The sequence below is a fragment of the Magnolia sinica genome, chromosome 1, assembly GCF_029962835.1.
Source record: "Magnolia sinica isolate HGM2019 chromosome 1, MsV1, whole genome shotgun sequence".
Lineage (NCBI taxonomy): Eukaryota > Viridiplantae > Streptophyta > Magnoliopsida > Magnoliales > Magnoliaceae > Magnolia > Magnolia sinica.
In genome coordinates this window covers 120,185,492-120,197,780 of record NC_080573.1, presented here as the reverse complement: position 1 = coordinate 120,197,780, position 12,289 = coordinate 120,185,492, and the positions used below count along the sequence as shown (strand labels likewise).

Genomic DNA, 12,289 nt, shown 5'->3' with positions numbered 1-12,289 from the left:
GATGGAAATCTGTCCACTTGGAAGGCCAGGATCTTCTAATCTTGGATGATTGTTGCTGCATTCTCTATTCTTACTGAGGTTCATCACATCAACCGTGTGGATTACAGAACTACGGTGGGGCAACGAGAATGGTAGTAAAAATGCCAGGGGTATTTTTGGTGAAACACCCAAGCTATCTACTCCGTCCATCAGGTGGGAATCATTATTTGATACGTTCATCAAAAAGATCAGACGGATAAGATTGTCCTGTGGGCCACACCAATGAAAAAAAAAAGAAGAAGTAAAATTGCTCCTAAACCTCTAAATTCATGCGCGTGGCCTGCCTGAGTTTTGGATCTTCTATTAATCAGGAGGTTGATGAAAGATACACCCCCGGTGAGTCAGACTCACACGCAAACCTATGGTTGGCATTTTATTCCCATTCTTTCCATGGTGTGGCCCACATGAGTTGTGGATCTAGATAATTTTTCTTTCTAAAAACTAAAATGGAGAACAGAACCCGATGGACGGACTAGATCTTACATTTACAACTGGTGGACCCCACATAACCTGAGTGTTTTACACGCAGCTTTAAGCAGGAGAGGATTCCGGCCACAGCAGACTGCGCATAAGTAATACTGGATGGATGGGATCTTCCGGTCTGAATGACTCAACGGTGAGGATCACCTAACAATGTCCACTTGAGGAAACTTTCTGGATTTCTAACGTCCTGATGCATCAGGATCCTAAAGTTTCTCCTCCGCCACATAACACTATAAATGACATCTCTCTGCAAAACACTCCCGGCAATTTCAGACTCTTTTCTGAGGAATTTCCTTTTGCAACTCTCACACACTCATGAAAGAATCTTCCCGTCCTTCCCGCCAAAGGAAACCACCGTCCGTACAGAAGATCAAGCTCCTCTGCAGCGTCAATGGCTCCTTCCTCCCCCGCCCCGCTTCCGGAAAGCTCCGGTACGTAGGTGGCGAGACCCGCATCGTCTCTGTCGGTCGGGACATTGGAATCTCCCACCTCTTGTCGAAGATATCGGAGTTTTGCCCAAAACACCCCTCCATGTCTCTAAAATACCGGCTTCCGGATTCTGATGAGGACGGCCTCACCAGCGACCTGCCTCTGGTGTCCATCGACACCGACGACGATGTATGGTGCATGATAGATGAGTACGACAAGGTCGCGGAGTATATGGAGAGTGCACGGTTGAGGATCTTTGTATGCAATTTCAATGGGTACGTAGGATTGAACTTGGATTCTTCTTTTAATGGGTTTTGTTCTTTCAAGAATTCCGATGTAGGTGGTAGTTTTATTAGGAAAGAAAAAGCGTTTGGGGACAAAATCACGATGACCCATTTTAGTGGAATTCGTAATTCCGGTGATTTCTTTGCATTAACCCTCTCAGAACCTAATATTAAAACTACTAGTTTCATTGGAATCCGAAATTTGGATGGTTTATTCAGCCCAATGGCAGATAGACTGCAAGTTTCGATGACCCAGGTGGCTAAAATTGAAAATTACTGCAATTCCATCGTCTCAATTGCTTCACAACCTGAAATTTGTGCTACCCACATTGCGGATACCCGGAGTTATGATTCTCTGTTTATCCAAGTGGCACAACCCCAAATTTCAAAGCCCCGTGTGAATTAGAATTTTTATTTTTATTTTTTTTTGTTTGTGTTGCAGAACCATGTCTGGACCCGAAATGCCGACAGGTTACATGGACAGTCCGGAATTTCAGCCGGAATCTTTTTTGAGTAGATTTAGTGAAGGTTTGGCTAAGGATCGGTTCAGTTTCCAAAACTGTGATGAATCAGTTAGAACGGTCCGATTTCCATTTCAAGGATATCACTCTAAACAGTGTCCGGGAGTGAGAAAATCCAATCATGTATATTTGAATAGAGAAAATATTATGCCATGGAATGTTGGCCATGGTCTGGTGAAGAGTCGTTTATGGCCTGCTTCATGCAACAATCAGTTGGGTAGAGAGGTCTTTCCATTGAATTATCTTGTTGGAAATGATGGACTTTCAGGCCATCCTCCTTGTAGGGTAAAAAACATTCGAATGGGTGCGAACGACTTCAGAAACCGCAGGAGTGGCTTGCATGACATTGGGAACAATCAAGATTCTGGGTTTGGTCAGAAGCCTTGTTATGGGGGGTGCTGCACTGGGCTTAAGCCGAGGTTGAACATTTCGAATGTTGGGGAAGGAAGATTACGCCAGGCCCATTTGGGAAAGATCTCGTGTGGTACCCATGAGCATTTTGTGGCGGGAATAGGAAACATGGGGGTTTCTAGGAAGGGGACTCGGTCTTTGTTTGATCATGAAAATAGCAGAATATTGAGAGAGCGGGTTGTGCCGCCAAGCTATGGGAGAACTTCAGCAAGTCGTTTTTGTGGACAGAATGGTCTTCTAGAAGAGTTTAGAAACTCAAAGGTTCATGAAAATTGTTTATATTTTTATCGGGCACACCGTGGTCTCTTGGAGGCCAAAAAACAAAGTAATGATTTGAGCTATGATTCTTGCTTGGTCCATGATGTAATCAAGAATCCAGTTCCATGTTTTGGGGCTACTACTTCCAGGGAGGATCATCGATGCAATCAAAATGTTGCAAAATGTGAAACTCAGTCTTCATTCATGTTCAACAATCCTTTCAGTAATGCTCTTCATTTCAGCAAACAATGTGAGGTTAGCTCTCAGTATCCCATAATAAATGCTGATCTATGCCCTCCATATGATCAGAAAATTCAAGCAGGCCAATTATGTGAAACTCTCGAGGAAGCTGTTAAGGAATCAAGCAATGACCATGATCTCCAAGATAAGATGTCAGTGGTTCTTTCTGTGCATAACCTTTCATTGTCATCATCCACAGAAGTTGCCCCACCGACAGTTTGCTCCTCCGTTTCTATTAGTGATGAATTGGGAACAGATGAATATTTGCTCATGTGTCATCAGAGTGCGACGAATACTGCCAATATATCAGCTCGTGATGATGTCTCACCCAGATGTGAAATGTCGCCTCAATTTAATCAGTTAGATAACATGGACAACGGGGCCCATAGTGCGGGGTCGCTCATTGAACACTTGCCTGAAGCTGACACTCACAAAAGGGATGCTGATTATCCTAATGGTACTTCTGATACCTCCATCAAGGCTGCTACTGAGCTGGGGTCATCAATGAAACTATCAGGACCATCATCTCTGGCTGTGGCCCATGTGTCTTTCAGCTCAGGAAAAGACCTTGCTCATGAAGAGGAGAACCAGAAAAGTACTCTATCCAGTTTCAACACTGAAGAAAAGGTAATTGCATCAGAAAACTTTTGATAGATAAGGCTGTGTTTGGAATCAAATTGCAAGATTTAGTTCAATTATTTTGGAACGATCAAACCACAATCACCTTCCATAGCACTCGTATTGAAGGAATAGGCTCCAAAGTGCATTTGCATTCCATTCAAGTTGGATTTGAATGGAAGGTAACTGTAATTTGAGGATTACTTCCTTATTATGATACTTAGGGCCTTTTTGATGTTGCTTCTAGCAAATGCAGAATTGATTGAATTTTTTCTTGAGAATTGCTTATGTGAAAAGGTGCATATTCATAAATATGCATAAGAAAAACAAATTCCCCATGAAGGTTTCAATGGTGAGCATTGACTTCCCATTGTTTCCTGTGGCGTGGTCCACTTAAGTCTTGGATCTATCTCATTTTTGAAGTCGTACCCTAACATGACATGGTGAAACAGATGGACAGAGTGGATGCCTAACGGCCATCACAGTGGGCCCCACACTGCTGCAGGCAGGGGTTATAGGAAAGTTGTGTCCGTTTGGCTTCTTCATAGATGAGATTTGCTAAGCTCATGCGTGTGTGCAATACAACTCATGTACATGCCACATGTTTGCCATCATGGCATATAGATCCGAGATCCAATCTATCCATTAGAAAGACACCACTATATTGATGCCTAGCGCAAGAGTTAGGTTGATCCTTTGGTCGAGTTCCATAGTTTGCAAAACAAATGCATGGCTCTAAAACACTTGGATGAAATTTTCTAACCCATCCACCTGTTTCCAATATCAGGGCCCGCCTTCTGAGTGGACCGGATTAATTTTAGGAAAAACATGGTCTGACCAACCAGCTGATGGATCTGATCTCGGACCTGCATGCCATGATGGCATGTTTGTGGAGGTGTAAGGCTCTACAATCTACATTCTACACTCATGTGCAATTAACAAACTTTACAACAAGGGAGATCTTTTTGATTTTATGAGTGCTTTTTAGAAAAAAAAAGAAAAAAAGAAAGGTATTTTATGAGTGCTTTTCACATGTTTGTAGAAGCAGAAACGACTATAGGAAATGGGGGGCTAGGCGCTACGGAAAAGCGCAAATTTGAAAATTTGTTTTTCTAAAATTGATTAATTAAGTGGCTAACCAAACATACTTAAAGCCTAAAAAAGTGATTTTCAGAATTGAAATTGCAAAAAAAAAAAAAAGCTTTTTTAGCAAAGCCAAATAGGCCCTAAGCTAATTAAGATTTGGTCATTTCTACTGGATTGAACTAGTAATTGCAATTCATTCTTCCAAGCACCACCAAATTTAATGCTAGATAATTAGTTATTACCACCAAAAACAAAAGAAAAAGAAAAAGAAAAAAAAGAAGGTTAACTAATTAGTTTTGCATGCTAATGTAAAAGGATCTGGTTTCACGTCTCAGGTAGTTGGTGAAAGCACTAGCAAACTTGTGGCGTTTTATGCTCATTTAGCAACTAGAGAACTCCAGGTATTTGATCTTACATTTTCCTTGTCTCTGCAAATCATATTCTTTTATGTCTCCAAGAATGAAAAGCAGATGGTGCAGAAAATGTCTTTTTTCCCCCATTTAGCTGGTTCTGAGCTTTTTATATTGCCTGCAGACCATAAAGAATTCAGATTTGGAAGAAATACGAGAACTGGGATCGGGTACATATGGAACTGTTTTCTACGGAAAATGGAAGGGTTCTGATGTTGCTATCAAGAGGATCAAACCAAGTTGCTTCAGTCAAGATGAACTCGGGGAGGATCGATTGGTATTCTTCTTTCTGGCCATTTACCAGAACCTGGATTGAACTTGGGATCTTTCTTTTTCTTAGTTGAACTCAACAAATTCAATTATAAAGTTGCTTACTTGTAGGATACAGGTGAGCCAGTAATTGGTTTGGCCATCCTTCGTATATATAAATCAGATTTTGGATTTAGTTTCTCAGAGACTGGCCAAACCAGTTGACTCGGTCAAGTTCCAGGTTGATAAAAATATGAAAATTGCTATTTATACGTCATGCTCAGCAATCACTTATTAGACTCTCTGTAACAAGGACACAGTACATTAGAAATGGTGCTGTTTCAGCATCTGTGGACGTACACACATATCCAGCAGTCCTAGATATCATTGAATATATAATTTTGTTTAATTATTATTTGTATTTTGGGGATTTTCTTCATATAATTAATTTTCCTTTTAGGTATAGTATTTTTCCAGATTTTTAAATACCAATAATTACATTATACTGTTAGAAATATAATACGTTAATATATTAATGTATTTGTCAGTGAATTGGGCTTTCTAGAAATCACTCACCCACAACCTGTATCTGTGTCCTACACTGACTTACATGCAGGTGTACATTTACATGGATATTGGTTTATAAACTTTGTATTCATGTATATGAGTGACCTGATTAATTTATCTACTGATCTTCATCTGTTTATTTCCTTGTAGATTGCAGACTTCTGGAAGGAAGCCCACCTGCTAGGTCAGCTTCACCATCCAAATGTTGTGGCATTCTATGGAGTAGTTACAGATGGACCTTCAATGAATTTAGCAACAGTCACAGAGTACATGGTGAATGGTTCCCTCAAGCAAGTTCTTCGGAGAAAAGATCGGTATGGACTTTTGCTTTGATGTTTATTTGAAATTCTGGCGTCACTGCTCATTTTCATAAATGGTCATGATTCAAAAGTCTCCCTGTCCTCTACTGAGCCAGTTCTTTAGAAGCCATGAATCCATGCAGTGCATGCCGTTTGTCTTTATCTTATACTGGCCTATGGCACCCAGACATTCATGACCTGCCAAAGTATCATGCTGACATGATACTGATTCTGATGTGAAACTTGCTCTGATATGAGAAGAACACATCTTTTCTGTATCTGTCTGTATAAGTCTCTCCTCAAATGGAATCTTATTATTGTCATCTATTATTTTTCTAACACATGCACTTCTTGGTTTGACAGAACCATTGATCGTAGAAAGAGGCTAATCATAGCCATGGATGCAGCATTTGGTATGGAATATCTACATGAGAAAAATATTGTCCACTTTGATCTGAAGTCCCATAACTTCCTGGTGAATATGCGGGACCCTCAAAAACCAGTGTGTAAGGTAATCAAAACAAGAATATCCATTGCCTCTTTTTAGTTCATGCGAGCATTTCTTATCTTGGTCCCATGTTGTAGGCACTTTTAACATTTCACCCTTAACATTTAATTATGAGACGTTATATGATACTTGATCGAAAGAAACCACGTCTTTTGTCTAACCAGCAATGGTGCATGTGGGCACACCTTTTGGTAATACAAGCCATTAATCTACCAGGCCATTCAAGTGGTTGCTTGCAAATGGACATTTACAGCCAATGGTTTACATTTAATGGGGGGAATTTACCGGATGGTTAGGTTCATCCAATTATGTAGAAATTTGAGATATTCCTATCCACCTTGAGCCCACCATATGTGCCCTGCATCACCAACAGAATGGCCCTAACAAGTACAGTATGTTGGGCCAAGAATTTTTTTTCCCGACTGAACTTTGTATTTTCTTCTTTATTTATTTGGCAACCAGAGCAGCCGACTCCAATATTTTCAGCAGTTTAAGCTTCACTCAAGTGATTTCTATTTGAGATTTCTCATGGCAATTCTTTTGTCTTCAGATCGGGGATTTAGGCTTGTCCAAGGTGAAACAAAAGACACTAGTATCAGGAGGTGTACGGGGAACCCTGCCATGGATGGCCCCCGAGCTTTTGACGAGTAAAAGTGGCATGGTGACAGAAAAGGTTATCTTTGTTTTGAAACTATTGGAGAATATGCTGCAGTCCTTTTATTTTTCCTTTCTTTTCTCTGTTTTTGTTTCTTCTTCCTTTTTTTTTTTCCTGGCTGCTGGTTGCAACTAGAGCTGACATAGCCATCGTATGCCCTTTTCTCTAGGTTGATGTCTACTCCTTTGGTATAGTCATGTGGGAACTTTTAACTGGGGAGGAACCCTATACAGACATGCGTTCTGAGGAAATAATAGGTATGCATGTCATGTTAAAGATATCCCTCTACTTTATAATGTATTATGATCAGCCATTAATGCCACTGCCTTATTGCTGGAGGTGGAGAAATTTTATAAAGAGCTTTCTTTAACTGAGATGATTTTTTTTTCTTCTGCTTTATGTAGTTACATTTCATATTTAAATGTTTCTTGCTATTAGGCATTAGCCCTTTGGAGGAAAGTGGTATTTGTAAAGCTCCAACTCAACCATAGGAGATAACTTTTTGTTTTTGATACCCAGATGCCTGCATATGCTTAACGCATTGTGTTGTGCACGACATGATACCAAATTTGGTAAATGGATACTCTAGGATATTGGTATCCTGTGCAGTTCATTAGTCACTTTAAGATATTTTGACAATCATCAAACATGAAATAATTTGTCTTGTATGCTGTAAAAACAGTAAACATTTACAATTCTGATAAATTTTCACATGTTCGAAACATTAAAAAGCAACAGCTTGTTTAGTAGAACTAAGAGTAAATAGATGCGTCCAATATTTCTTCATAAAACTAGATATAAAAATCATATTACAAATAGGATACCCATATCCAAATCCAAATCCATATCAGATTTTTGAGAAATGCAGCGTTATTTCCTTGTTCTTTTATCCATGTCCCTGTCATTATCCATATAATATCACTTTTTTTTAAAAAAAAATCTGCATGAACACTCTACATTGAATGCAACTCCCATTTCATGATCTCACGATTCCTATACACTTCTGGTGACAAAAAATTGTTATTTTCTATGTTCTCGTGTTTCCAATTCTTGGCATTTCTGGTAACTATGGTTTGTTCGCAAAGCTCTTAACAGTATTAGTGGCATAATTTATTTATTCTTTTGATCGGAAAATAAAGTTTTTATTAACAAAAGAGAAGCCTGAGGCTAAGATACAACCAGAAAGCGACCACAAGCTGAACAACAAAGATGGGCAAACCCATGCTCAAGAACAGACAAGCTGTTTGACGCTAATAATAACATGCTAGACCGGAGCACAGATTCCATTGAATGTGTGACTGTTACGTTCCTTCCATGTTGCCCATAAAACAGACAAAGCATAGCTCCCATAATTTCTTATGCTTCTTGGACGGAGTGTGAAACCAGAATTCATTTCATCACCTTTCAGCCTAAGCTCAATTTTCAAATGCCAACAATCCAAGAATGTGAACAGGACTTGCCCCTGTGAAACAGAGTTTTTTCTTCACAGCAAAAACATGGCTCATGTCCCAGGCGGTATTCTTCAGGTGGGGCCCATCATGAACATTGATCGTGTGAGAAATCATGCCAATCACTGCATCAGGCAAGTTACATGTGTGTTGAATATGGATCATTGGTCATCTCTCTAACCATCTGTCTTCGCATATGCATGTTGCATGCCTAATAATTGGACCAGCCTGGTTTTTTGGGCTAGTGCATGTTCATGGTTGGCCCTGCCTGGCAAATGGCCTGGATACATGTGGCACAAAGGAAAACCTCAATCCCTTGTCCAAATACAATTCAAGTTGAGACGTAGAATATGTTCCACAGGATCCATACGCAGATCCTATCGTTTTAGTGATGATGCAAAGAACATGAAACTATTTAATGGCAACAGTAAAGAAAGAAACTGGTTGTTTATGATTCTCATAAAATGCACCTATACTTGTTTTGGGCATAAATCATTTATTCTATGGAACTAATTGAAAATTGATAACATGGTCTCTGTCAGATGATATCTTACTTAACAGAAAACCACACAAATTCATGGTCATGTATAGATATATAAATCAAATGATTCATGTCATTTTCATTGATCATATCTACTTCCACTGTTTTCAGCTGGTATAATCAAGGGTGATCTGCGGCCAGAGATCCCTAATTGGTGCGACCCGGCATGGAGATCATTGATGGAGAGGTGTTGGTCATCTGATCCTGACTCGAGGCCATCCTTCTCTGAGATTGCCAAGGAGCTACGTGCCATTTCGGCGTCGATGAACATCAAGTGACTTGCCTGATGAGAGGTGAAGATTGGAAGCCGGTAAACTGCTTATTAAACCAGTTAAAAGAGTCTAGGAAACAAACCCCACATTGTAGATATGCAACGAGTAGCAAAACCATGCCGGGATGTTGATCAATTCTGCCGTCCGGTGTGTTGAATTCACTCAGAAGATAGACCATCGATTGGGGGGATGGTAATGTCGACATCAGTACAGAGTATGTGGGCGGTTTTTCTTTTTTTGCTGTCGCAACGGGATCCGAAGGTGGAATGCCATCTGACAACGGCATTTGGTTAGTGTAGGGAACTTTTTACCAGAAGCTGTTATGTTGTTGGAAATAATCTGAGGGTTGGGATTTGCGATCGCAGTGATACATGTTTGGTAGGAATTGTAGTGGCCAGGGAGAAGCTTGCGGCCACTGGCCTTGCACTCTTTGTATGGACACTTCCTATTCCGTTTCTCATACTGACTGTTTTGGGTGTTGAAATTTCGATTTGCAATTTGAAGTTTTTCCACGTAATTATCAATGTGGATTGGTCCCATGTTATAGCAATCCATATCTTACATCTGACGTCCCCACCCTTTAAACCAGGTCCGGATTCGATGATCCAAGCCATCTGATCTGCCCTTTTTTTCTTTCTTTTTTTCTTCAGTTGAATGCGGACCGATCTTCATTTCTTCTTAATAAACCATCTATCTGCAGACTGCTTATAAGAGCTAGGATTTTCTCATTGAGGAGAAACTCGTGATGCCCATCAGATCAATGGTCTGGATCAACTAATCATGGGATCAACTTGTACAAACGACCTGAGAGTACTGTGGATGCCGTCAAGGCAAGGGTCATAATTACATACAGTGAATGGAGCTTGGCTCACTCAACAGGGTATGCAAAAGACTCGGTGACTTTTTAAAGGTTGGGTTTTCGACTCAGTTACTTGGGAGGCCGAGACCCCACTGAAACTGAGTTGACTCGGTCATCTCAAACATTGGAAAATTTGGATTTTCTGAACCTTTTTCAATGCCAATTTTCTCACTACCTTGGGCAAAGCTAGTGAACCATGTACCCATGCAGTTCTGATTCAAAATAACTTGCCCAAGTGCAGACTATGCAAAGAAGACTCGGTGACTTTTGGAAGGTTGGGTTTTGGACTCGGGTACCTAGAGGCTGAGACCCAATTAAAACTGAGTTGACTCAGTCATGTTCCAACCAGACCGAATCTTTTCTGGAACATTGAAAATTTCGGATTTTCTGAACCTTTTTCAATGCCAGTTTTCTCATTACCTCAGGCAAAGCTGATGAACCATGCGCCCGTAAGTGCTGATTTACAAGAACTTGCTCAAGCGCAGAGTGCAAAGAAGAATGACTTGTGAAAGGTTGGGTTTTGGAATACGGTACCTGGAGGCCAAGACCCAATTAAAACTGAGTTGACTCAGTCATGTTTCGACCAGACCAAATCATTTCTCAAACATTGATAATTTCGGATTTTCTGAACCTTTTTCAATGCCAATTTTCTCATTACCTCTAGCAAAGCTGATGAACCATGCGCCCATAAGCGCTGATTTACAAAAACTTGCCGGAGCGCAGAGTATGCAAAGAAGACTCGGTGACTTGTGAAAGGTTGGGTTTTGGACTAAGGTACCTGGAGGCCGAGACCCAATTAAAACTGAGTTGACTCAGTCATGTTCCAACCAGACCGAATCATTTCTTGAACATTAAAAAATTAGGATTTTCTGAACCTTTTTCAATGCCAGTTTTCTCATTACCTCAGGCAAAGCTGATGAATCATGCGCCCATAAGCGCTGATTTACAAGAACTTGCTTGAGCTCAGAGTATTCAAAGAAGACTCAGTGACTTGTGAAAGATTGGGTTTTAGGCTAAGGTACCCGGAGGCCAAGACCCAATTAAAACTGAGTTGACTCAGTCATGTTCCAACCAGACCGAATCATTTCTCGAACATTGAAAATTTCAGATTTTCTGAACCATTTTCAATGCCGATTTTCTCATTACCTCAGGCAAAGCTGACGAACCATGCACCCATACAGCACTGTTCCACAAGAACTTGCTCAAGTCCCTTCAAAGGGCACTTAGTGCAATATACAAAGCTTTTTGCAATGTACATGACTTCTACAATTCTGACTTATAGGCCCATGGTTCAATAATCCAGGCTGTGGGCATGTTGTTGTCCCACCATGGATGGATTATTAACCACAATTTTCGTTAGCACGGGCATTACAAAATGTCTGTACCATAACTCTCGGTGCTGTAATGAATGATACGGGAGTATGTCATACTACCGTTAGATCTGTAATGGTAAATGAGCAATTTCAAAAATCAGTTGTGTGTTGAAAGTTGAGATGCTATTAAAACGAGCTGTTTGTATATCTTTTGTTTTCTATTTTCTTCCATTCATTTCACGCAGGAGAGGCTTTACAACTCAATTTCAGCTAGATCTATGCTTATTTTGGAGATCAAAACACAAAGTCCATTTCAATGATCCAAATGGAATGGACCATCTCATGCAGAGCTGGAAAAAGGGGTAAACCAACAAGCAATTAATTATTTGCAATGTTATGATGTTCATTGTATCGAGGAGGGGATAAAGAGAGAAAAGGGAGATGGATTTGTAGGGGAGAGAAGAAAAAGAAGAGAGGCGGAGAAATCACAACCCTTTAGAACACCAGTTTTACTCATTGTCCATGGGGCCTACCATGTTTTAAATGTACAATTCATTATGACCATTGAGTTCTATGCTTGATGTTACGTAATAAAGTAAAAAATCATCTAGATCCAAAACTCATTTGAGCCACACCGCGTGCAACTGGTGGAAAAGGGATGGCGTCTGTAGGTTTGTATGCAGACCACCACATGGTTCATCATTCAAGAAACTGATACAAAAATCAGCTCAGCACACAAAGGTGAAGAGAAAAATTTCAAATCAGCCTGGTCAAAAACTCAAGTGGGCCATGTCATATG

The 12,289-nt window shown here is 40.3% G+C and overlaps 1 protein-coding gene across 1 annotated transcript; it reads left to right on the top strand.

Annotated features, from left to right (window-relative positions):
- The first annotated feature begins 776 nt into the window (after positions 1 to 776).
- LOC131255924 (uncharacterized) lies at positions 777 to 9,855 on the top strand. Its single transcript, XM_058256879.1, has 9 exons — positions 777 to 1,226; positions 1,678 to 3,292; positions 4,705 to 4,770; positions 4,904 to 5,056; positions 5,746 to 5,909; positions 6,258 to 6,405; positions 6,953 to 7,075; positions 7,227 to 7,314; positions 9,158 to 9,855. Exons 1-9 carry the CDS (start codon positions 838 to 840, stop codon positions 9,322 to 9,324), a joined length of 2,913 nt encoding a protein of 970 aa, XP_058112862.1. The 5' UTR covers positions 777 to 837; the 3' UTR covers positions 9,325 to 9,855.
- Positions 9,856 to 12,289: the final 2,434 nt, after the last annotated feature.

What these genes read in the sequence shown, in the direction of transcription:
- LOC131255924 (XM_058256879.1), top strand. Translation starts at nt 838, where the DNA reads ATGAAAGAATCTTCCCGTCCTTCCCGCCAAAGGAAACCACCGTCCGTA. An exon ending in TAGCAACTAGAGAACTCCAG is followed by an intron (nt 4,771 to 4,903) that starts GTATTTGATCTT and finishes TATTGCCTGCAG; the next exon opens with ACCATAAAGAATTCAGATTT. An exon ending in AACTCGGGGAGGATCGATTG is followed by an intron (nt 5,057 to 5,745) that starts GTATTCTTCTTT and finishes ATTTCCTTGTAG; the next exon opens with ATTGCAGACTTCTGGAAGGA.